At 38.9% G+C, this 27,145-nt stretch overlaps 1 protein-coding gene across 2 annotated transcripts in view; it reads left to right on the forward strand.

The window, feature by feature from the left end:
- Nucleotides 1-3,074: 3,074 nt before the first annotated feature.
- ppp2r5ca (protein phosphatase 2, regulatory subunit B', gamma a) overlaps nucleotides 3,075-27,145 on the forward strand; it is a 134,493-nt gene continuing 110,422 nt past the window's right edge. For both annotated transcript variants that reach the window (XM_059959218.1, XM_059959223.1), the window contains exons 1-2: nucleotides 3,075-3,211; nucleotides 3,576-3,644. In XM_059959218.1, coding sequence (XP_059815201.1) covers nucleotides 3,185-3,211; nucleotides 3,576-3,644 — 96 coding nt within the window. In that variant the 5' untranslated portion in view covers nucleotides 3,075-3,184. The remainder of the gene's footprint in view (nucleotides 3,212-3,575; nucleotides 3,645-27,145) is intronic.

Consider the following 27,145-nt stretch of genomic DNA (forward strand, 5'->3'; position numbering starts at 1 on the left):
TCGGTATTTACAGATGCAATAATATGTTAATAAGATGTTTAAAAATGTAACCAAGGCAAATACATGCTTGATAGAGCTCTTTAGAAAAGCATATAATTCAGATAATGGTAGTAGAATCATTTCAAGCATGTATAAGGGGTTGTCAAATCTTAAAAACACATTTGACTTCATACATTAAAACAAAATGGGAGAAGGAAGGAGGGATAATTATATCTGACGAAGAATGGACAAAAATATGGAGATATCAATGGAAGAGTACCAATTCACAGAAATGGAGGAAGTTTGGATGGAAAAACTTGATAAGATATTTTATTACACCCTCTCAGAAATCCCATTATGATAGTAACCTCCCTGTTTGCTGGAGAAATCAAATCATTATCATATTTTTTGGGACTGCCTTGTTATCAAAAACTATTGGAGGGGGATACACAATGCCCTACAAGACATCTTTAAATGTGAAATACCCTTAGAGAGTAAGACCATATATTTTGGATATATACCTCAAGAATGGTTGAAAAAAGATAAATATTTAATGAATATACTGTTGGTGGCTGGTAAAAAGACTCTTAATAGGAAATGGTTATCATAGAAGAGCCCAACTTTAAATACATGGATGGAAATTACAATGGACATTTACAAAATGGAGAAGATAACAGCATCTGTTAACCATAAACTGGAACAATTTGATTCATACTGGGAAAAATGGTTTAACTACATAATACCTCATAGGCCTGATTTTATTCTCACAAATCAATAAATCTGTTGTAAAAAAAATCACTCCCTACTTGTATATAGTTCTTTCCTTTTGCTTGTTTTTTCTTTCCACTCTTTTCTATAAGTGTATACCTCAGATAAATACTTTGTGGAGATTTGTGATATATATGATTATATGATGTATATGTACAATGTCTGAAATACATCTTATGGAAATGTGTGTTTGATGAACTTCTATTAAAAAATAAATGACCAAAAAAAAGGAAATCTTATCAGATGATACATGTCTTTGAATTCTATATGATTGTCAGAGGTAGTTAAAACTATTCAAATATGTATTAAGAATTTTTTAAATAAATACACTTTAAACGATAGCAAAAATAATTAAAACATGCCTTCTCTTTTCTCCACAGTAAGCGCTTCCCTGGCTGTTCACTCAAAAATGAATTGTTCAGCCGCCACTTGACATTAAGCTGAGGGAGGGCCCGAATATGAAATGCAGAAGCACGTCAATACTTATCTTGTAAGAGTTCAGCAGCAGAGCGAAAGATCGGTGCGCTGGAATATCTTCAAGCTCGACTCTGACTTCCGCTTTTCACGCGCCCGCGTAGGAGTCTACAACTAGCTGAATAGAGAGAATTGTAAACAAAATGAGCAGGGTACGCCTCTTGGACACATTTAGCTTCCAACAGTTACGCAAGACTAGTAGCCCGACAATCAACCTAAAAGGAAATATCTGTATTAGCGCGATGCCTTGGTGTTAAATTACAGAAGTCATTCAGTCATATCGGTTAATTGGACAGTTACAGTGCCAATGGCTGGCGCAAACAAACAGGCATAACACGAGGACACGAGAAAATCTGCAGATGCTGGAAATTTATGAGGCACGCCCGGTTCGCCAAACTGTGCTAATAGAGAGCCAATATCACAAATTGAGGTGGGAAAAATTACTAATTCTGATTCAGATAGGGAAAGTGGGTTACCTGGAGGGTGGGGGGGGGGGGGGACTGAAGGTCCAGGAAATATCAAGTTGCCTAATAAATATATCTGAACACGTTTTGATTTACAGAATTTTAAAATGAGTCTGAAAGATTATAATGGACGGTGCGGCCTCTCCTGTAACCCGTTTGATTGTAGGACAACTTATTCCAGGTCTGATGAAAGGTTCCAGATTTGAAATGTCAAATGTCTCATTTTCCAGATTTGCCGCTTAACGTACTGAGTACTTACTGTAATTCCCCGGAAATCTGATGTTACTCCATCGCAGATATTCATTTTATTCTGTTCCTTCCTTTACCATCTTCTCTGCAACTTCTAACAAATATTTTTCCTTTCACTCTTTCCCACTTCTGATAAAGCTTTCGACCAGAAACTGAATTTTCTACAGATGTTGCCAGCATTTTAAGTTACAGATTTTAATTTATAGCCTCGTTAAAGTTTCAATCATGTGCAGGTTTTCACAGCTACCGTCCATAAATCAACACGTGGGCCATTCAAATACGAAAATAAAGGCCCTAAATGTCAGTCCTTTGGGGCACAGACTGCATACTCCTCTTCAGATATTTGTTCGGCTGACAATTAACTGAGCGGGGTGAACAGAATGAGTGAGTGAGAGACGGAGACGGGAGGAGAGAATGGGAGAGAAAGAAAATGGTCTTTCGACCCAAAACGTCAACAATTCCTCCCCACACACAGGTGCTGCTCAGCCCTGTTCGATCCGCTGAGTCCCTCGGAAAGAATCACAAACAGGAGAAAATCTGTACATGCTGGAAATACGAACACACACAAAACGCTGGGGGAACTCAACTGGCCAGGCAGCATCTAGGAAAAGAATACAGTCGACGTTTCGGGCCGAGACCCTTCGACAGTCGACTCTATAACGTCTCGGCCCGAAACGTTATAGTCATAAGAGTACAGCACAGACGCAGGCCCTTTGGCCCATCTAACGGCGACTGTACTCTTCCTAGATGTTGCCTGGCCTGCTGCGTTCCTCCAGCACTTTGTGTGTGTTCCTCGGACAGAATATTTGTTGTAATCAGAAGAGATTCTATAGAAACTCACAGAAGATGCTGGAGGAACTCAGTAGGCCAAGCAGCATCCATGGAAAAGAGTGTTAGAACAGACCGAGAGTCTTCATCGGGACTGAAGGGAGTCCGGAGACATTGGTCCCAGATTCCAGCATCTGCAGTTTTATTTGTGCCTCCGGAAGTTTGTTCATTTATTTTGTCTACTAAAACGCACGTTTTTCGGTAATTTCAGCAACTTGACGTTGAAAAGCGGACCAACACGAGTCAAACTGCCCGCGTTGCCGTGTGCCGGGCGCGTGGTCACGTGCAGCCGAGCAGCCAGTGGGAGGGAAGCATGAGCACGCGGCCCCGGTGGCACGGTGTGAGCGGCCGCGCGCGAGCAGGAAGCGGTGGCTCGCGATCGAGCGCAAGCTGGCGGCGGTCCGAGTCGGGCCGGCCTCGAAATGCCGAATAAAAACAAGAAAGAGAAGGTGAGGAGCCCTGCCGGCCTAATGGGCATCACTTGGGGGCGTAATGGAGTGCGTCTCCCTGCCGCTCGGACCGGACGGGGAAGGAGTTGGGACGGGCGGATTGGACCCCCCCCTTCCTCTTCCCACAGCCCACCCGGGGGAGGGACGCGAGGGGCTGATGGGCCTCGGCCCGTTCGGGTTTGGACGTTGGCCAGACTGTCGCCGGAGCGGCTGCAGCATGCTTGATGGGATTTGTCCGCGGCGGTTGCTGGAGGGTGGGGACGTAGCAGTGCCGGTCACCGCGGAGATAGCCAGGGAATGACTCTACTCGGCCTTCTGATTCCGCGGCTCCCCGGACTGATTGATTTCTGCATCTTTCACTTAGGAGCCATCTAAAAGTGGGAAAAGTGGGAAAAGCGGCGCAAAGGACGGACAGGAAAATGCCGAATACGAGGTAAAGATTGAATGCCAGGAGACGGCGGCTAGCAGGGTCTGGCGTGGATGTAGCCAGCAGTGCTTTAGGGGAGTGTTGCCTTGCACGTCTGCGTTGCTAGAGAGTGCTTGCGAGTTCCTCGTTACTGCAGCCCCAAACTTTGTCGCCCTGTTCATAGATTTAGTTTCATTTGGCGCAGGAACGAGTTACAGAGTAATTTTTGAAACCATATTGTGAATACAGATAGAGTATTTCTTTATCAATCTTAGTTTTCTGTCGTAATCACCTAGAATCTAACACGCGAAAGGAAGCCATTCGACAGCGTGATCTACGCCAGTTAGATTACTCCACACAAGCTCCCTAGTGCATCTCTGCGCCAAAATTAATCGTTTGTCAAGGGTGATCTATGTCAGTGAGAAAACAAATAACCATTGGTCTGATCTCTACATGTAATCTTCCCTAATTCCACTAGGTGTTTTCTCCATCAGAGTTACTTATCTTGCTCACTGGCTCGCTGTTAGGCTTTAAGAAACTCCTGAATGATTTGATGTCGATGGACAGGCAAATGTGGCTTTCTTTCCCCCCCCCCCCCCCCACCATTCCTCTTCATTAAAATTTGTAATTCTAAAAAATTGTGGAGTAAAGCTGGAAGTGCTCAGCAGGTCAGGGTGAAACAGTTTTTAAAAACTTAGTGATGACCTGTCCAACAAAGAAAAGTTAATAATCGATAAAGATTTTAGTGCCCACTTATTTCAGACTTCCAGTAAACTACAATACCTTACAGTTCCAGCATTGATTGCCATTTTCTGTTGACTATTCCCTTTTCTATTTATACAGTTACAACTCCAAATTTTCTAGGTAACTTTGACATACTCTCTCCACAGATGCTGAGTGTTTTCAGCATTTTCTGTTTGTTATAAGACATAGCAGAATTAGGTCAGCCCATCGAGTCTGCGCTCTCTGTCCATGACCATGATTGTTCTTGGCAAATTTTTCTACAGAAGTGGTTTGCCATTACTGCCTTCTGGTTAGTGCCTTTACAAGACGGGAGATCCCAGCCATTATCAATACACTTTCAGAGGTTGTCTGCCTGCTACCAGTGGTTACATAACCGAGACTTGTGATATGCATCAGCTGCTCTTTTGACCATCCACGACCTGCTCCCATGGCTTCATGTGTCCTGATTGGGGAGCTAAACAGGTCCTACACCTTGCCCAAGGGTGACCTGCAAGCTAATGGAGCGAAGGAGCGCCTTGCACCTTCTTTGGTAGAGATGTATCTCCATCCCGCCTCCAGAGCATATTAAATTTAGCTGGAGGCTAAGATGCTGTTTTTCGAGCTTGCACTGGGTCTTACTGTAACATTGTAGGAGGCTACAAACAAGATAGAGTGGGATGGTGAATTAAAATGACAGGCAACAGGAAGGTCAGGATTGTCTTCTGGACTGCTCTGCAAAGTGGTCACCCAATCTGTATTTAGTTGCTCGAGTGGAGAGGAGACCAAATCCTGAGCGCCAAATTTCAGATGTAGTACAGGTGAATTGCTGCTTCACCTGAAGGACTGTTTGAGTCATTGTACACTGTATTGGGAAGGGATGAGGTAAAAGAGCAGATGTCGAATACCCTGCAATTGGATGCAAAAGTGTGATGCAAAAGGAGTCAGAAGAGCAAACCAGGGGGTTTGTTTATAACTTCCTTTGCTGCCAAGGTGAGATTTTTACTTGATTTCTGATTACTAATCCAGATTTGTTTTGTTAGTCCAGTAATTTAAACGCAATACAATTGCACTCCAGTAGATGTGGGGGTTAAATCCACCTGGACCTGAATGTCTGTTGTTTGACAAAATAATTGAGTATGTCTGATTTGTTTAGTATTTTATTTCTTCTCAATCTAAATTACTATAATTTCCAAATAATTCCATTGCTGTTATGTCCTCTTTGGCAACTCTTAGTTAAAACTGTCACCTTCATTGCATCTCCTGACTTTTTCTTGCTTACTCCTTAATAAACTGATCTTTATTACAGATGTTTGTGTGTGTGTGATATTGCAAAATATTTTGTGTTCACTTTATATTTACTTTGTCCCTTGCTAATATTGATTCTGGAAGGTAATGAGGGAAGAGATGATGTTCATGATTAACCTATGAAAGAATGATATATTTTTCCCCACTTTTGTTACCCTTAATTGTATTTTGGAAAAAAATTTTCCCTTGATTCAATTTTATGCTTGCTTTCCCAAAGCATAGGCTGATTCTCCTTGTTTTTGGTGCATTTTATTTCTTATTGCTTATTGATTCACCTTAAGATATTGATACTTGTTCCATACTTCATCAGTCAATATTTCACTGAAGTTTTCTGCTTTAACTACGTCATTCTTTTTGTGACTCTACTCTGATGAACTCTTTCAGCTATGTCTACCACATTGAAATAATAATTGGTGATCAAGTCCAAAGTATTTCAATATAACAGCAATGAGAGCAATACTATTTTTGGAATGTAATGGGGTGAGTGGTGAAGGAAACTCTTGAGGGCATCCTGGATTTCAGTAATTTGACATGTTTCTGAAAAATAACTTTTACTGTGTAAATACACATTGGAGCCAATACAGTAAGATTTCTCTTTTCCATCCGGGTACTAAGTTGTGCTTTATATTACACTATGATATAGTGTAATATAAACCATGATGCTGTTGAACTACCTCGGCTTGCTGTACTTTCCAACAACCAATGATCTTATCTTGTCTATGCCTTTTGTGTTGGCACATGGAAGGGCACCTTCTTGATCAGTTGAAAATGGAAGCTTAGTCTATTTGATCTCTCCGCAAATGATAGCCTTGGTTCTCATGGTCTTAAGTCAATGATGGATAAATTTCTGTCTTGTTTGATTCTAGTGCTAACAGTATTTTGAAGGAAAATGTTTTGTATTTGTTTTCAATTATGTCTCATTTTGTGTTTGTCAATTGCATCAAACTGTTACTGGCTTTTGATTACTCAATTAGTGTTTGTATCATTGTACCAGTTTATTTCTTAAAACTCTGTGATTGAATTACATCTGGATATGTTGTCTCCCTTCCCCAAACAAGGGAAAATCAGATCAAATTAATTCTAAACTCTGATTATCAAATCCAAATAGATTATCCTTCTTCTCAAAAGCAAGCAGTAACCAGTCTAATATGGGCAACTGAAGATGCTATGGCAGATTGCTTTTGTGCCATTTGTAGACCAAGGAACGGTGGTGGAGGAGAAATGAGTATTTAATGTGAAGACCAGGATGCAGATAATTCAGGTTGCTACTCTGCTTTTACCACTGTTGGAGTCCTGACTGAGATGACACAAATTGGAGGTGGCCCAGAATGTTCTATGCAAGTGTGGCAGTGGCTTTAGTAAATGGTGTAGCTGGTGTGATATGGGTATTACTTGTGCTAAAATTCTGTCTTAAGTCTAGTATGTAGTTTATTCTACTTCATCTGAGTTGCAGTTATAAACTGCATAATAATACATTATTAGAGGGGGGGAAGATGAACTGTCATCAGCCAGTATCAGCCTGTGTTTTTTTTTGGAGGTAATTTATTAATAAAATAATTGAAGATGAACTTGGACTCAGGTGAATTCTTTTAGCTATGTCTTCTACAGGACAAACTGTTATTTGGAAGATCTGAAATATCTCAGCATGATTAGATGAGAGCAGTACTACTCTTAGAATGTAATGGGGTTGGCAGTGAAGGAAAATGCTCAATTTGTTTGTTTCAATGGTGTCAAGTTTTTTAGATACCTATCATATATTTTAAAGCATATGACTGTGCTTAACCAAGAAAGGTTGTCCTTTCAAAGTTTGGACTCTCAGTCTTGTTGAATTTGACAGTACAAATTTAAAATGCTCAATTTTGAAGTGCAAAGTAAGACTGTTCAAAGTAATATGGATAACAATGATAGGTAAACAATTTCCAAAGCATTAGATGTCAGTGGCAACACCCTTCATCTAATTTGGATGACCATTGGTTTATGTTTCATTCTTGGACCTGGGTACAAGGTCTTACTGGAAATAAAACAGAATACTTGAATTACAAGGCAGGTCAGGGAGCATCAATGGATGGGAAAAGAGAACTGAAGTTTCATTTCAATGACATTTCTTAAGAACAAGGGGGAAGTTTAGGAGTAAAACTATTGAAAATATTAAACAAGACCTTTCCAAAGTTCAAAGTAAACTTATAATGAAAGTACATATATACAACACTGAGATTTATTTTCTTGTGGGCATATTCAATAAATCTATAGAATAATAACCATAACAGAATCAGTGAAAGACTGGCTGAATGCCCAGGTTGGGCAGAGTGCAAATACAAAAAAAGGAAGTAATAATAAATGATAAATGTTGAGAACATGAGAGGAAGAGACCTTGAAAATGAGTCCATTGGTTGTGGGAACATTTCAATGATGGGGCAAGTGAAGTTATCCTCTTTGGTTGAAAAGCCAGATAGTTCCTGTCCTGAACCTGGTGGTGTGAGTCCTAAGACTCGTGTATCTTCTTCCTGATGGCAGTAGTGAGAAGAGAGCTTGTCCTGGGTGTTGGGCATCCCTGATGATGGATGCTGCTTTCCTACGACAGATTCATGCAGATATGCCCAATGGTTGGGAGGACGTTACCTGTGATGGACTTGGCATATCCACTCCTTTTTGTAGAATTTTCCGTTCATTGATATTTCCACACCAGGCTGTGATGCAACCAGTCAGTATACTCTCCACCACACAGCTGTAGACATTTGTAAAAAAATTTTAAATGTCATGCAGAATCTCTGCAAACTCCTAAGGAAGTAGAGGCACTGCGGTGCCTTCTTTGTAACTTTACTTGCATCCTGGGAGCAGGACAGGTCATCTGAAGTAATAACACCAAGGAATTTAAAGTTGCTTACCCTCTCCACCTCTGATCCTTTGAGGTCTGGCTCATGAACTTCTGGTTTCCTTCCCTTGAAGTCAATAACCATCTCTTTAGTGTTGCTGGCACTGAGTGCGAGATTGTTATAGCACTACTCGGACAAATTTTCAATTTCCCTCTTGTATGCTGATTCGTCACTACCCTAAGTGTCTGCAAGCTTGAATATAGCATTGGAGCTGTACTTAGCTACCCATCATTCAAGGGGTGATTGATAAGTTTGTGACCTAAGGTAGAAAAAGTCAGTTTTAGAAAACCTAGCACGTTTATTTTTCAACATAGTCCCCTCCTACATTTCCACACTTAGTCCAGCGGTTGTGGAGCATACAAATCTTCAACCTCCAGAAAGTGTCCACAGCAGGGGTGATTGATACAGCTCTTGTTACAGGCACATGCAGTTCAACTCTTTCAGTGATTAGGCAGAAAGTTTGAAGTTAATAACTTATCTCGTTCTACCTTAGGTCATGAACTTATCAATCACCCCTGATGAGTTAACTTCAAACTTTCTGCATAATCACTCAGTTGAACTGCATGTGCATGTAACAAGAGCTGTGCAGGATTCTCTGAAGGTTAACATGCAGGTTGGATCGGTGGTAAGGAAGGCAAATGCAATGTTATCATGCATTTTGAGAGGACTAGAATATTTGTGTAAGGATGTAATGCTGAGATGTTATATGGCATTGGTCAAATGACAGTTGGAGTATTGTGAGCAGTTTTGGGCCCCTTACCTAAGAAAAAAATGTGCTGGCATTGGAGAGGGTCCAAAGGTTGTTCACGAGAATAATTCCAGAACGAAAGGGTTATTATGTGAGGAGTTCGGCTCTGGACCCGTACTTGCCAGAGTTCACAAGAACGACGGGGAATCTCATTGAAACCTATCGAATATTGAAAAGCCTAGGTAGAGTGCATATGGAGAGCATGTTTCCTATAGTGGGGGGAGTCTGGGACCAGAGTAGACAGCCTCAAAATAGAGTGGTGTCCATTTAGAACAGAAATAAGGAACTTACTTAGTCAGAAGATGGTGAATCTGTGTAATTTATTGCCACAGATGACTGTGGAGGCCAAGTTCTTGGATATATTTAAAATGGAAGTTGATAGGTTCCTGATTAGTCAGGATGTCGAAGGTTATAGGAAGAAGGCAGGAGAATGGGATTGAAAGGGGAAATAAATCAGTCATGATGGAAAGGTGAAGCAGATTTGATGAGCTGAATGGCCTAATTTTGCTCCTTGGTCTATAGTCTTTTAAGGAATGCAAGAGCGTGCTTAAGAGAAAAATCAAGACTAAAAGGGGACGTGAGGTTGCCTTGGCAGATAAGGTAAAAGAGAATTCCAAAGGCAAAAGAGTAGTTAGGTCAAGGACCATATTCAGATTACAGGACAGGAGGTGCTTGCTATTTTGAGACAAATTAGGGTGGATGAATTCCCAGGGCTTAACAGATATCTCTTTGTGCTATGTGGGAGGCTAATGCAGAAATTGTAGGAGCTCTGAGTGCATTTAAGAAGTGTTTAGCGTGGGTAATGTGCTGGAGAATTGGTGGATTGCGAATGTTGTTCTGTTGTTTGAGAAAGGCTGTAAGAAAAAGCCGGGAAGTTATAGACCAGTAAGCCTGAGCTCAGTAGAGGGTAAGTTATTGGAAGGTATTCTAAGGGACTGGATTCATAAGTATTTGGATGGACAGGGACTGATTAGAGATAGTCAACCTAGTGCATGATAAGTTATGTCTAACTAATCCAGGAAAGTTAGATTAAGGAAGTGATCACAAACAGGAAAAAATCTGCAGATGCTGGAAATTCAGAGCATCAAGCAAAATGCTGGAGGAACTCAGCAGGCCAGGCAGCATCTATGGAAAAGAGTAAACGGTCAACATTTCAGGCTGAGACCCTTCATCAAGAAGTGGATGTTGTCTTCATGGACTTTAGCAAAACCTGTGGCATGGTTCCACATAGGGGGTTGGTCAAGAAGGTTTATTTGCTTGACATTCAGGATGAGGTAGTAAATTGGATTAGCTTTGGCTTTGCGGAGTAAGCAAGAGAGTGGGAATAGATGGTTGCTTCTGACTGGAGGACAATGAATAGTGTTGTGCCACAGGGGACCAGTGCTGCGGCCTTTGCTGTCATCATCTCTGTCGATGATCGGATGATAATATAAATCGGATCAGCAAAATTTGAGGATGCCACCAAGATTGGGGCATAGTGGACAGCGAGGAAAGTAACAAAGCTTGCAGGAGGATCTGCACAAGCTAGAAAAATGGGCTGAGAAACAGCTGATGGAATTTTATGCAGACAGGTGTGAAGTTTGCCACTCAGGGAGGATAAACCAATGTAGGATTTACACAGGGCATTGAGGAGTGCAATAGAGCAGAGGGATCTGGGAACATATGTATAATTCCTTGAAAGTGACGTCACAGGAAGATGGGGCCATAAACAGAGATTTTTGGCACATTGGCCTTCATAAATCAAAGTTGTGATGTTACGTTGAAGATGTATAAGACGTTGGTGAGGCCTAATTTTGAGTATTGTGTGCAGTTCTGGTCACTTGTCTTCTGGAAAGGTAACAATGAGATTGAAAGAGTACAGAGCAAATTAACAAAGATGGTTCCTGGACTTGAGGACCTGAGTTATGCAGCTTAGGGGAAAATGGGGAGATTTGATAGTGAGCATTACAGCTAGAGTAAATACAAGCAGGCTTTTTCCCACTGAGGTTGGGTGAGACTAGAACTAGAGGTCATGGGTTCAGGGTGAAATGTTTAAGGAGAACTTGAGGATCTTTTTCAGTGGAATGAGCTGCCAGCATAAATGATGGATGCAGGTTTGATTTCAACATTTAAGAGAAATTTGGATAACTACATGAATGGGTGCTAGGTATATAGAGGGCAATGGCCAAGGTGCAGATCGATGGGACTAGGAAGAATAATAGTTTCTGCACAGATTAGATGGGCTGCAGTACTCGGACTCTTATGTTCTTACCTACAGGTGATGTGCAGGTGTTAAAGGCCAATGAGCTCAATATCAGTCATGGGTAAAATATTTGATTGTATTTTAAGGGTCAGGTTATGTAATTGTTTGGACAGTCAGCAAAGAAGGCTATCAAGACTTGAGGTGTAATCTGCACCAGCTGAAAAATAGCAGAACATTTGAAGATTTGCACTCTGGCAGGCCAAACCAGGATAAGACTTGTACAGTGACTGATAGGGCACTGAGGTGTGGAGTAGAACAAAGGGATCTGAGAATAAATCCTTGAAGGTAGGTAGGGTCATAGAGAGCTTTTGGCACATTGTTCTTTATAAATTTGAGCATTGAGTACAGGAGTTGGGATGTTATGTTGAAGTTGCACAATGTTGAGTCTAAATTTGGTGTATTGTGTGCAGTTCTGGTCACCTATCTGCAGGGAAGATATCAAGCTTGAAAAGAGTGCAGAGAAAATTTATAAGGATGTTGTCAGGACTTGGACCTGAGTTATAGGAAAGGTTGAATACATTAGGACTTTATTCCCTGGAACATAGGAAAATGTTGGGAGATCTTACAGGGATATACATGTGAGGAATATAAATAGGGTAAAAGCATGCAGGCTTTTTCCCCTGAGGTTGGGGGGGACTAGAACTAGAGATCACGGGTTTAGGATAAAAGGTGAAATATTTAAGGTAATCCTGAGATGAACTGCTTCATTCAGAGAGCGGTGCGAGAGTGTATAACGAGTTACTAGCAGAAGTGGTGGATATGGATTGAATTGCAACTTTTTAAAGAGATTCAGATAGAGACATGAATGAAAGAGGTATGGAGGACTATGGTGTGGGTAGATTGGACTAGGCAGAAAAATGGAGTACCTACTGGTTGTACGTAGGGCCTGTTTCTGTGCTGTAGTGTCTTAAGGAACTATCATGAAGCTCAAGGCAAAGTGGTTGATCCTACTGTTAGAACCCTTATCCCAACTTAGCTGCTTGTAATGGTTCTTTCAATTTAGAAAATGTTTAAGGTAATTTTTGATTAATAATCTTTCTTGGAATATTTTTCTTTTCATTAAGATGTGGTCTGATTTTTTTTTTCCAATTTCCATGATAGAATTTGAAAAAAACAACACATTTTCAAATGCAGAATGTTCTGAAATTCAAGTTGTTTTTCTGCACCTTTCCTCAGTGTTAGTTATTGTATTACTTTTTAGAGCAGTGCTTACCAAACTTTTTTTGGGTTACCGCCTCTAGACCACATCCCCTCCTCTCCTTTCTGGCCCTTACATAAAAACTATAAATAATTTTGGTTTACGATGCACAGTGAAAGAAAATAGGAATTGCAAATTCAATGTAGTGACAAATAATTGCAAAAATTATTCAAGTCTGTTTAAATCTACAGATAATATTTAATTACAGTAAAAATAATTTTCATCAACACTTGCATTATTTGTCCAACTATTCACTACTTCATTGCTTTTTCACCTTTTAATGAAATTAATGGGCGTTGGTGCAGTGATGTCAGCTTCTCAGCGTCAAGCTGAATGTCACTCAGAAGGAGTCTCATATCCCCACATTCAATAACTTAACCTGTTTCATTGCTTTGAAAGAAATTGGGCAACTGCACTGAAACCACGCTCTAAATATGATGTTGGAAAGACAATAAAGAACAATTTGATCCTTTTACGGTGCAGGATAGTGTTCAGTGATTTCTTTCTGCAACCAAAAGTCTTTTAAGGTTTTTTGAACTTTGGCTTCAGCTGTAAGTCACTTTGTGGTGAAATCAGTTCTTCCTCCATCCTTACTGTTACTTAAGGAATAGATTTATTGCCTGATCTGGAATTTGGATTGAGAGAATATTTTGAAATCTCTCTGACTTGTCTTTATGCAGCTCACCCAGGTGGGCACAGTACACTTGAAGATCATCATCTGGTATTCTATCTTTTACTTCCGTTTCAGAGAGGCTCAAAAATTAGAAAAGATCACGTTGGCCAATGTTGCACTTAAATAAAGTTAACTTGGACAGATGTGTGGAGACGACTGACTTGACTTTAATAAGATTCACATAATTTCCTTGCAATTGATTGATTTCATTAAACTTTGCAAATAATTCTGACAAATGTCATACATAATATTCTTGAGTTGATTACTGAACGAAGTATTTGAAGTCTTTTTTACGTAATTTTATCAGTTTTAAAGCATGCATAAAAGCATCTCAGTTTCTTTTTGAGAGCCATTTGACTGGTGTCTAACAGCAAGTGTTCAATCTGTTCATTATTCTCAATACAAGATTCTCAAAATAGTTGAGAGCATGGGACGATTTTATTTACCATTGTGATTACAGTATTTAATGATTTGTGGATTTTAGGATTTTTATGACAGGATGTCTGTGAATTACAGAGCAGAATATCCTTCTCTTTGAAAAATTACTCAACAACCTGAAATACTGACTCCACGTTATGTTTCTTGTCCCCTTGCAAATAACAACTCTGAAACCATACTTTCATCTTTTATGAAACAAACATATTCAAGAAGCAAAGATTCATTCCTTGGCAAATTTGACTTGTTTAACTGCAGAGCAAATTCTGTTGTTCTCAGTATGTGGCACAGTGTGCCTTCCACATTCTCAGATATTTTGTTTGCCTTTGAACAGAGTAGTTGCTGAGTAGAATCACTTTAATTGATCTGGTGACTTATGCAAAATCTTACTCAGAACCTCCCTTACTGCTAATCAGTCTTTCTCTAATTGTATGGGGCTTTACAGATTCAACAATGCAATTTGTTCTTTTGCTGCCATTTTCTTTATGGATTAACGACAACTATCATTCACCTATTGTTTAAACCCAACCCCAAGCACTGCGATCAATAAAGGGGAAAGTTATGACATCATAATAGCTCATAATATAATACCATACCCTAAACTACAGAAACTGCATCACTGCATGATGAGTATGAGAATCATACTAACACTGTACTACAGTGTAGTGAATGGCAATAATGCATAGACAGGGGCAAGAAATAACAATTTCTTCAGTCCAGATTTCTCATGCTGTGCCAAATACAGAAATGTCACATTGCTTCTCAACAACTATAATTTGCTTTGAGTAAAGTCTTAAGAGAATGATGGGTTAGCAAGAGACGAGGTGATTACGTAATCAGTTATGAGGCACTGAGGATCAAATGCTTATAATAAGTGATTAATTTCTTAAATTAAGCGTGTAGACCTTCAGACTCTACCACTGCCCCAGGGGGGTGATATTGCCCACTATGGAAACCACTGCTCTAGAAGAACAGCTTTCAGTAAGGGTAAAGAACCAAGGAAATAAGAGTATAGAACCTATGATTTTTTTTTAGAGTTTTGAGTTGTACATTTTTAAAGCTATCAGAATTGAAATAGAAGGCTTTTTTAAAACCCAGGTTCCTGTTGAAGCTGTGAATATAAATGGGAAATGTATTGGATATTTTGTCTTGGCTCTAAGTGCATACAATTCAATTGAAACTGCCATGTTATTTAACACAAGTCATTCTTGGCGATTATTGACCTTCATTCAGGCAGTCTGCATACAGGCTAAGGAACTTTGCAGAATTGATGCTCAAACTATGGTTGCCCAATGCATTTACTGGTTCTTTAGGTGCCTTTTTAAGGATTAATAATGAAAATGGTATTTTGACATATGGGTCTTGGTTACTTACAGACAATGCCTAATGAAGTAGTCACTTTATCTTACTGGTCTTAAATGATATATTAAAGTTTTGAACATTTAATTACACATCAGGAGTGTATTTATGTTGCTAACGCTAATATTACATAAGTTACAGATGGTGTATATGACATCTTGATACTGAATACTTTTCTCAAATTTAAATCCATCTAAATTTGAAAGACCTATTTTGTTAATACTTTTGGTACATTTTATAACAGAGATTATGCTGGAATCACATGATAAAATAGGCCAAAGTCAGCATTGTTTCCTCAAGGGGAGATCTAACCTGACAAATCTCTTGGAGTTCTTTTAGGAAATAACAAGCAGGATAGGCAAAGGAGAGTCTTTGACTGTTGTTTACTTGGATTTTCAAAGCCCTTTGACAAGGTGCTGCACATGATGCTGCTAAGTGAGATAGGATCCCATGCCGTTACAGGAAAAATACTAGGATGGATAGAATATTAGGCTGGCTGACTGACAAAGTAAAAGAACGGGAATAAAAGGGCTTTCTTTGGTTGGCTGCTGTTGACTAGTGGTGTTCCCTAGGGTTCAGTGTTGGGCTTGCTACTTTTCATTTTGTATGTTAAGGATCTGGATGATGATGATGATAATAATGGCTTTGAGGCCAGGTTTACCAATAATACAAAGATAGGTGGAGGGGGCAGATAGTGCTAAAGAAGCAAGGAATCTGTAGGGCTTAGTCAGGTTGGGAGAATGGCAAAGGAGTGGCAGATGGTGTGGTCTTGCACTTTGGTTGAAGGAATAAAGGTGATAACTATTTTCTAAATGGGGAAAGAGTTCAAAAATCAGGGGTGGAAAGGGACTTGGGAGTCCTTGTGTAGGATTCCCTAAAGGTTAAGTGGCTAGTAAGGAAGGCAAATGGAATGCTAGCATTCATTTTGAGAGGACTAGAATATAAAAGTAAAGATATAAAGCCTTAGCATTACAAGTCATTAGTCAGATGGCATTTGGAGTATTGTAATCAGTTTTGGGGCCCCATATCTGAGGAAGGATGTGTTGGCATTGGAGAGGGTCAAGAATGATTTTGGGGATGAAAGTGTTAATGTAGGAGGGACATTTGACGGCTCTCACCTATACTTGCTAGAGCAGGCATGGGCAAACTACGGCCCGCGGGCCATATGCGGCCCGTTAAGCTTTTTAATCCGGCCCGCAGAACTTGATGAAATTATATTAATAAACCTTGTTAACGTTTTTTCCCCGCAATTCTGGTGTTTTCCCAATAGATGACGCACTCTATATACATTGACCTTTAATGAGGTGCAGCGTATTACTCCACATTTGCGCTTTACTTTGTGACCTTGTGGCGACCCATTTCCTGACACATCCAAACCGGCTCACAATTAGCCAGCGTTCCGGCTAAGGGAGATAGTCTGCAGGGATTTGTGAGCACAGAGCTCCGCATATTGGCGCGCTCACACTGTTCTGTCATTGTGCGGGTCGTTGTTGAGTTTTGGCACAGGGGACAATTGAATAAGAAGGAGCAGGACAAGTAGACCTGCATCTCCTACCCTTTTTGAAATAAAGACAGTCAGGAGGAGAGTGATGATGATAATATCTTGAAGGATAACAGAATTTTCAGTGCTTTAAAATAATAACTGTTACTATTAAAAAAAGCTGTATTTTATTCATTTAATTTTCAGTGTTTTAAAAGACATTTCAATAAATAGCTAAATACCATGGGACTTCAAAGACAGATATTTTGTTGTAATGCATTTGTTCATTTTCAATTGAAATTAAAGCACGTGTTTTCTACATATCCCATGATATTTTATTTTCTCTTATGAGGTGTATTACCAAAACACTCCGTCCATCTGCTCCTGGTCCGGCCCCCCTGTCAAATTTTAGAACCCTTTGTGGCCCTCAAGTCAAAAAGTTTGCCCACCCCTGTGCTAGAGTTTAGAAGGCTGAGGAGGGATCTCATTGAAAGCTAATGAATATTGAAAGGGCTGAATAGAGTGGACATTGGAGAAGATGTTACCAGTAGTGGGAGAGTTTAGGATCAGAGGGCACCAGTTCAGTAAAGGGAGCACCTTTAGAACAGAATTTAGGAAGATGTATCTTTTAGCCAGAGGTGCTGAATTTATGGAATTCATTGACAATTGGGTATATTTAAAGCAGAGGTTAATAGGTTCCTGATTAGTAAGTGTGTCAAAGGTAACGGGAGAAGTTAAAGAGAATGGGGTTGAGAGGAAAAATAAATTAGCCATGATCTAATGGCAGAGCAGATTGGATAGATCAAATTGCCTAATTCAACTCCTATGTCTCGTGTCTTATCTGACCTGCCACCCACACAGATGTATGGTCCAAATGCAAAGGATTAATCTCAAGGGCCATCATTGCTCTTAAATTTCATCTCAGAAGCAACTTTGTTGTAATGCATATTGTAAGGTTTTGATAAGAGGCAAAGTAGGAGAAAGAATGTTTGTTCAAAGTTGAGGGTTTTTGGATTGTTCATCAATGTTTCTGATAGATTTTAAATGATCCTCAATTTTTTTGTTTAAAATTGCATTAATATGTTTTGAATTTAAAAATTGAACATAAACACATTTAGGTGAGTAATGCCTCACTTTCGTGTAGACCAATAATCTTCATTGAAATGAAACAGTTCTTTGTCCCTGTGATGTCCTGTAATTAGAGGGGTGATTCTTTTATGCATTGTATTCCTCCCAGCTAGAGTTCACTGACAGAATATTGTGATAGATTCACAGGAGCTGTCACAAAGTAAGGCTAGCACTTTCAGCATGCCATTGCAAATCCAGTATCCTATATACATTTTAAATGATTGAATGCCCTAGGTCAGGGGTCGGCAACCCGCGGCTCTTTCATCTCTGTGCTGCGGCTCCCCGTGGTTTGTTAGTTTTTGAAATGTAATTCGAAATTTGAAGATTATGGTGATCTTGTACAATCTAAAAACCTTGTGGAGACCCCATTTCCTGGCACATCCGAACCAGCTCACAATTAGCCACCGTTCTGGCTAAGGGAGATAGCCTACGGGGGTTTGTGAGTACGTGTCTTTTGGAGCATCCACGCCCACGGGGACGGGTTGAGGGAGGCTTTAAAGCAAGGCTGTTTAGTTTGAATAAAGTTACCTTTGACTGCAGTGTCTTTATTTTAGCGCTGCGTGTAGCGCTACACCGCTACAACGTGTTTTTTATCGCAATTAATATACATCACCACTGCCAATGCCTGACACCCGCCAGTGCGCACTTTCTTTTAATTCTTCGATCCAAGGCAGGCTAACTATGGAGTAACCTTCAACCCAACGTCTTTTTTTCGGAGTTCAAAATGTTTTTGTTGCATGCAGAAATGTAATTTCGTTTTCTCTGCAGGAGTTCATCAATTTCATAAATGCAACACATTATAGTTTGTTTATACATAGCATAAAGGCAAAAAAAAAAGTTGTATGCAGTGTTATTTCATTTTAAATGTCAAACGGGTTTTGTGGCTCCCAGTGTTTTCTTTTCTGTGGGAAATGGGTCCATATTGGCTCTTTCAGTGGTAAACGTTGCCGACCCCTGCCCTAGGTCATAGGTGTCAAACTCAAGGCCCGCGGGCCATATCCAGCCCGGCGTACAATTATATCCGGCCCGCAAGATCATTTTAGATAAATCTATTATTCTAATTATTAATGGCCCAGCGATATGAAGCCTATGATTGTAAGTTAATACCAATCATAAAAATAATGCTTGCTCAGCAGTCTTCTTCATAAGAAACGGAATTTGTGAAGTGAAACACTTTGTAGTTATAGCAGAGACTGAGACACATGAGAACAGGCTGAAAAAACGGAGGCAATGAAAGCTGCGTTCGCACGCGCCCGACTGATCCGGCCCGCATGAAGCTGCATTTTGCCCAATCCGGCCCGTGACCTAAAATGAGTTTGACACCCCTGCCCTAGGTCCTAAAGGCTATAGTCAGGAAGGTCTATTACATTATGCTTTCAACATGGACACTAACACCACTCACTGTTCATATTCTGCAATAATTTTTTAAAGCTTGTGAGGAGACATTTTAAAGACATTTTGTCCCTTTTGTTGGGTTGAATTCCAAATTCATATTCCTATACATAAAGTCTATATATAAATTTTACCATGTGAGGTATAAAACTAATCTAATATTTTAAATCAGTTCAGCTATTGCTTTTGCTAATCTTAATTTTTTTTTATTTGGAGGGTAATGCTATTTTGTAGGTAATGCAGCTCTGGAACAGGCCTTTTGACCCACAAATGTCTCTGCCAAACATGATGCCTCACTAAACTAATTCCTCTGCCAACACCTGATCCATTTCCTTCCATTCCCTGCAAGTTTGTGTGCCCACTGAAAAGCTTATTAAGTGTCATTGTCCTATCTGCTTCCATCACTACCCCTGCCAACATCTTCCAGGCTCTCTGATTTACAAAAATCACACTTGCTACGATTAAACTGCATCGGTCATTTCTCTGCCCGTGTCTGTAACTAATCTATATCCTGCTTACATTTTGACATTTTTCACTGTTTACCAACTTGTGATGTCTGGAAATTTACTAGCTAAACACATCTACATTTGTGTTTGAGTTATGTATTTCACAACTAAAGGTCCCCCACTGCAGAGCCCCACTGATCACAGATTTCCACCTAGAATAATATGCTTGCATACACCACTATCCTTTTTCTTCTATGGGTAAACCAATTCCAAATCCAAACCACCAAATCAGCGTCAATCCCATGCATTTTAAAGTTCGGAATTAACTCACAATGAGGCATTACTATTACTCATTTAATTGAGTAATGCCTCACTTAAAGCCCATTTGGGCATTGTTTTGCATTGCATTGCATTGCATTGCTTGTGCAATGTAAGCACTTCTTTTCGTTATAAGCTTACTTCCTGTGTCAAAATTTTGTGTCAGTATGTCACCATTTCATATGGAGAGATCTTTTCACTTGTAGCTTTTTGTCAGTCGTGTATATTATCTTATAAACAGCTTGTATATTATGCTTTTTAAATATTGTTTTGGATTAAGGAATGTAGTAGCATATTTAAACATAGTCTCTCTGCTGTTGGTGAATTTTGCTAATGACCAAATCATTTGATTGTGGAATAAATATCCTCTCGTACAAAGTATTCACTTGTTTTTGCATTAGCAATAGTTTTTAAAAGTTGGAAGTAAATTTATTATCAAAGGACACATGTTGAAAACAGAAGCAGCAAATACCATAAGGTATATAGTATTTGTAAAATATACAGGTATTCAGTGTTTATCAGTGTTCATTGTTATCATACTGGATATGCCTTAAAGTTTCAATAGTGCTGTAGGAAGTTTGTTTTGCATCTACCTTGGAGACAGATAATCAAGTACCTAAACTGAAAGACACTTGCAGTGATAATCCTTCTGATGGCATAGCATTTTCAATTCTTTACTGCAGCAACAACCTAGTCATTGTGCTGAATTGAAGGCGTAATGTCTTGAAGGACAGGTGGTCCCATGTGAGCTAGATATATAGCAATAATGGCAAAAAATGTTAATTTTTTTGGTAGTAGTTTCCTGTATCTGTTTGTTTGTAGTTTCTTTTGTCCCACTGGTGCTAATTTGTCTTTCTTTAATTGTACTTCGTTTAGTCTATGTGGAAATCCTAATTTTCATCATTTACTGCCAATTTAAATATACAGTGGATTCTGGTTCATTGGGACCACTACATTTTGGCCCAATTAGCCGAAACTTAACAGTTAAAAGGGTATAAAAAAGACAAGCTACCATTTTACTGATTAACAATTATGTATTTAAATAAAATACAGAATGAATTAGAAGGCTACCAATACTACTACAGTACTATAAAACTATTAGTTCCTAATAGCTGTTGATGGAGGAATTCATCCAATATATGTAACACATTCTTTTGACTGACTCTTAAATGAACAAAAGTAGTGCAGATACCTGGTGCAGGTAATGGATTTCGTACAATGCTTTCAACAATTGCATCTTCTAAATCTTCGTTTTTAATATAACATTCAAGATGATTGATGTATTCAAATTCTTCATGGTTCTTAACCTGTTGAAGTAGTGAAATAGTTTCATTTTTACTCCTAGCTGTTTCTGGCATCTTCATGGAATGCTTGAAACTGCAGTAAGTAAAACACTTCTGAATTGTCTCACTGCTCATTTCTTGTCAAATATATTATTATTGCTTTTGAACATAAACACACAACTGATGCCATTTTAAAAACTGCTTTAAGCATGGTGAAGTGTCCAACGGCCGCACAACAGTTCAATAGTAGTTCAATAGTTCCACTTAATATCAAAGAATGTATACAATGTATAACCTGAAATTCTTGTTCTTTGCAGACATCTACAAAAACAGAATACCCCGAAGAATGAGTGACACTAAAAATGTTAGAACCCCAAAGTCCCCCTGCTCATCCCTCCCACGCACAAGCAGCAGCAAAGCAACACTCCCCCCCCCCACCCCCCACCCCACCACAACACCACTTATTTCAGCAAAGTGCATGCAGCTGAAAAAAAAAGGGAATCCTGGCTATTTTCTCAATTTGTTTTTGTGCTTTAAGAGGTGTCCCAAGTAAACCAATGGCCCAATTAACTGAAATCCACTGTACTACAAAGCCAAAAATAAACCTATCTTTTTATTTGTTAATTGGATCTGGAGCTATCATTTGTTTCCACAATCTTCCATTGCTTTCTTTCCCTAATAGCACATTTGAGGATGCTTCAGTTGAGCCATTAGCTCTATCCTGCATGATAGAAATGTAACTGCCTGGACATCTGAATGCAGATTTGACTTAACCTACACGTTCCTCTCAATTTTATTTAAAGAGTGTTCAATCAACTACTGAAACTTGAAGTTAAACAATTCTGTACAACCATGCCTCATCTGATGAAATTAATGTGTTAAATGACCTGTTTTGAACTCTCATTTTTGACTTTTCACTTTAAATTGCCTTTCATGTAATAATAGAAGAGGCATAAGAAATATGTAGAAAATATTTTGTTTTTCATTGCAGTAAAATGCTGTAATGTTTATTGCTGTAACTTGCCAAACTCTTACAACCTCAAAAAACTTCTGCATTTTCCAAACCATGATGTAACTTGTACATATACTGTTTTCAAGGAGATATCAAACTCCATTTCCTTTGACACACAAAACTAGATTCAAGTATTTTAGGTTAAATACTTATAAAACTAAAAAGAATTGTGAATTATCAAAGCATGAGAATATATGTTGAACATAATTGAAAAATCATTGAATTAAATTACTGTTTTATTTTGCATTGAAGGTTTTAACAAATTCCAATGAAATGTTACATCTCTCTTCCCTACTCCCTTTTGGTTATTTTACAAACTGGAACTCTGTAGTGATTTAATCTCCTACTCACACCAAATCCCGAACATGATTTCATTTTCACATTTTTCATATTGGGTTTTAGTATACGTTTTAGAATGAGTTTTAAAAAGGCTGGGAATAGAACCCAATGAGCTTCAGACTGCCCATTTGATGTTCTCAAATCCAGCTACACATTGGCACTGTGGACTATTGAATGAGCTAGATGCTGAACCATCAGAAAGTTCCCACAATCAGATGCTGGATTATCAGAATTTTACTGGGTTCCCACACTTCAACAGTTTATATATGCAGAAGACAGCTATTTGGTCCAATATCATCATATATTCATTGTCAAAGGAATACTATCTGGTGATATCTGAAAAGGCACAATGGTTTTGAGTCTAACAAATATGTTGATGTATTCTTGGAAATAAAACTTAAATTATAAAACAAGAATGTTTAAGACAAACTAAATAATGTTTATAAACCCCTAAATGGCTGTGTTTTCATTAACTGTTTAATCCCCTTCCCTGTTCCTGTTTCTAATGCTCTAACTACCTCTTTAATCCTAATCATTCAATAGATGACTTTTTAAAAAAAAAAGCAAATCACCTGCTGATCTTGGAAGGAATACATAGATTGAATAGCGTTAAATAGATTCACTAATGCTACTTGTGTTTTTTCATACTTGAACACCTTTTTTCTAAGTCCCTTTGAAGCAGGTTGAATTAAAAATGAGAATAGAGAAATAGCTGAGAAATTAAATGGATTTTTTATCTGCCTCTATATCAGAAAACTGTCAGTTGTGCAAGAAAGTTTCACAGTCTTTCTTTGTAACAACTCTACAATCCAATTGGTTGGACATTTTGTTTTTATTTCTAAAAGACTGTGGAAAGAACACATTTGTGTAATGCCATTCTGGATCCTGAGGTTTCCAAAATGCTATGAAATGTATTTATTGCTGTTAAACAAGAAAAAAGGCAGCTAACCTGTACATCATAATGTCTGGCAAAACAATGTGATATATGTGGTGAAATTCATGGAGGAGTAAATATTTGGTAAAAATTCTCAGCAATTAATCAATGCCATGAGATCATTAACAGAAAAAGCACCAATGATGACTTTCAAGACTGCACAAGGTAACAATGTAACTATTGACACTTTTTGTAGATTAATAGTTTGTTAAGGCATTTAATATATACCAGAAATATTCAAATTCTGATTATTAATTACTTGTAATGCACACACCCAGAAGAATTTTAATATACATAAACAACTATTACTTTGATTTTTTTTTTCTTTAAGTTTCAATATTTCATTCTTGTCTCCAATTCTTACTAATTATACGAATCTGAATGGACTGAATAATGTTAGATTTATTGAAAGGTGGTTGGAGATGGCAAATTAAGTTTGCTAAAATAAGTTTTAGTTGAATTTAGGAAAGACATTTTCCAGCCTAGGGAGAAGAACTACATAGAAAATTTGGAAAATGAATGTTAAAATTTATCATTATCCAAGGCTGACTGTTAATGTTCTAACAATCTAACCACTGATTAGTGAATTGAAAAATGTTTAAGGAAAGTGAATGCAAGTAGATCTACAATCAATAACAGCAGCATCTCGTGATTTAGCTATATGAAAGAAACTTTATTTCCAGCATTGATTCATCTGAGAGGAAGGGAAGGAATTTCAGTGAAGTTACAAAACATAAAAGCAACTGCAACTCCAGATCATTAATCATTTGCACAGATCAATTTTAATTTTCTATAGTGATTGCAGGTGTTTTTATGAAAATAGTAACATACAAAATGCTGGAGGAACTCAGCAGGCCAGGCAGCATTTATGAAAAAGAGTATAGTGGATGTTTTGGTCTGAGACCCTTAGTCAGAACTGGAGAAGAAAAGATGAGTTGGAGTTAGTAGGTGGGGGTGGGTGAGGGGAGGAAGAAACACAATGTGCTAGGTGAAACTGGGAAGGGGGGTGAAGTTGGGATGTTGATTGGCGAAAGGGATACAGGGCTGGAGAAGGGGGACTCTGATAGGAAGGGACAGATCGCCATGGAGGAAAGAAAAGGGGTAGGAGCACCAGAGGAAGGTGATGGACAGGTAAGAAGATAAAGTGAGGGGGGAAAGGAATGAGAAATAGTGATGTGGGAGGAATTGCTGGAAGTTTGAGGATCAATGTAATGCCATCAGATTGGAAGCTACCCAGATGGAATAAAAGGTGTTTCTCCTCCACCTGAGTGTGTCCTCATTGCAATAGTAGAGGAGGCCATGGACTAACATATCAAAATAGGAAGTGGAGTTAAAATGGGTGGTCACTGGGAACAAACAAGTGGAACAAGTGCTACACCTGCCCCTTCATCTCCTCCCTCACTAGCATTCAGGGCCCCAAACAGTCCTTCCAGGTGAGATGACACTTCACCTCTGAGTCTGTTGGGGTCATCTACTATATATGATGCTCCCGGTGTGGCCTCTTGTATATCGATGAGACCTGACATAGATTCAGAGACCTACACTCTGTCTTCTGCCAGAAAAGGATCTCCCAATGGCCACCCATTTAAATTCCACTTCCCATTCAGACCTGTCAGTCCATGGCCTCCTCTACTGTCGTGACGAGGCCACACTTAGATTGGAGGAGCAACACCTTGTATTCCATCTGGGTAGTCGCCAACCTGATGGCATGAACGTCAATTTCTCGAACTTCCAGTAATGCCCCCTCTCCCCTCCAACTATCTCATTCCTTTTTCTGGCTCTCATCTCCTTGCTTCCTTGCTTCCCCCTTTTCTTGTCCATGGCCTTCTGTCCTCTCCTATCGAATTCCCCCTTCTCCAGCCATGTATCTCTTTCATCAATCAACTTCCCAGCTCTTTACCTCAAACCTCCTCTCTTCTCTCCCCCCCCCCCCCCCCCCCCCCCCCCCCCGGTTTCACCTGTCACCTTGTGTTTCTTCCTCCCCTCCCCTCACCTTCCAACTCTGACTCCTCATCTTTTCTTTCTCCAGTCCTGTTGAAGGGTCTCGGCCTAAAACGTCGACTATACAGTACTCTTTTCCATAGATGCTGCCTAGCTTGCTGAGTTTCTCCAGCATTGTGTGTGTTGTTTCGATTTCCAGCATCTGCACATTTTCACATGTTTTATTTATGAAAATAGTGCTACCTTCATGGGCTTAAATTTCTCCAAATAAGTTGGCAGTTGCAAAAATAAGTTTGACTTGCCAAGTCATAAGTTTCATGACTGATGTATTTGTTATATGCTCGGAATCATCTATGATCCAAAACAAGCAAAGAAAGCAGATCGTCTTCCCTGAAGGTTATTAACAAACCAGAAAGATTTTTATCAATTATTGAAAAGTTTTTTTTCCCTACTTGTCTAGGACTTGACACCAGACTACTTGGGTGTTAATTTAAACTCTGATGTACAAAGATTCATTTCTTTATTCTGAAAACTAATTCTTACCTAATTATGAAGGGCCATATTATAAGACTATTTGAATAAGCTTTCGCTAAACAAAGTATGGTGGTAGTTATTCTGAAAACTGAATATATGATCTGTGGATGTGAGCAAATTCTATCATAGAAGATGAGGAATTTAATTACAGAAATTAGGAATACAAGACTATTATGAAGATCATAATACTGCCAAAGTCTCAAAAAAATCAAAATACTGAAAATGTTCAGCATTTATAAGAAAGGCAAACTGATGATTTTGTAGTTATTTGATATTCCTAGACAAGTAGGGAAAAAAAAACTTTTCAATAATTGATAAAAATCTTTCTGGTTTGTTAATAACCTTCAGGGAAGACGATCTGCTTTCTTTGCTTGTTTTGGATCATAGCTGATTCCGAGCATATAACAAATACATCAGTCATGAAACTTATGACTTGGCAAGATCTTGTGTGAGCGAATCTTGAGTTGACATGAAGGTGAGGATTGAATGACTTTGACAGCAAGGCAGCAATTTACAAGATGTCATCAAGTGGTCTCAAAATAAAAAGTCAATGTGAATTGGGTCAGAATTTCACTTGCTGGAGTTGTCTGGTGTAAAGATGGTTGTGGTTATTTGTCAATTTTTTCTGCATATATCTTTGTTGGAAGAGGTACCTCAGCAGAGTCCTAGGATGCACCATCTTCGGCTGTTCCATTTATGACTGATGATGTCAGAAGTGATTTTGTTTGTTGATGCTTGACAGATTGGAAAATGAAAAAATGACCAAAGTGCATGATGTTCCACTTTTTCACACTGAACTTGATTTAGCAATTAGACCACATGCTAGCATTTGTACTTGTATGTTTTAAAGACCTTTATATTTGATGGACATTGCATTTCTACACTGTGCTTCTGTCTTTTGAAGATATTTAGCAAACAATTCTTGATGGAATCATCCTATCAATCCCAGCGACATTGAAAACATTTTTATCAGTTAAACCTGATTCAAGTTACTTTAACCTGAAATGTTGGCTACCCTCTCACCAAAGATGCTGCCGAACAACTAGATAACTAATTTCAGTTTTGAAGTTCTTGAAGATGATATTTGAAAGTCTTTGTAACTGATGATTTAGATTTAAACTTAAGTTATAGCTTCTCAAAAACCAAATAGAACTAATAAATAAAT

Source organism: Hypanus sabinus, chromosome 2, assembly GCF_030144855.1.
Source record: "Hypanus sabinus isolate sHypSab1 chromosome 2, sHypSab1.hap1, whole genome shotgun sequence".
Taxonomy (NCBI): domain Eukaryota; kingdom Metazoa; phylum Chordata; class Chondrichthyes; order Myliobatiformes; family Dasyatidae; genus Hypanus; species Hypanus sabinus.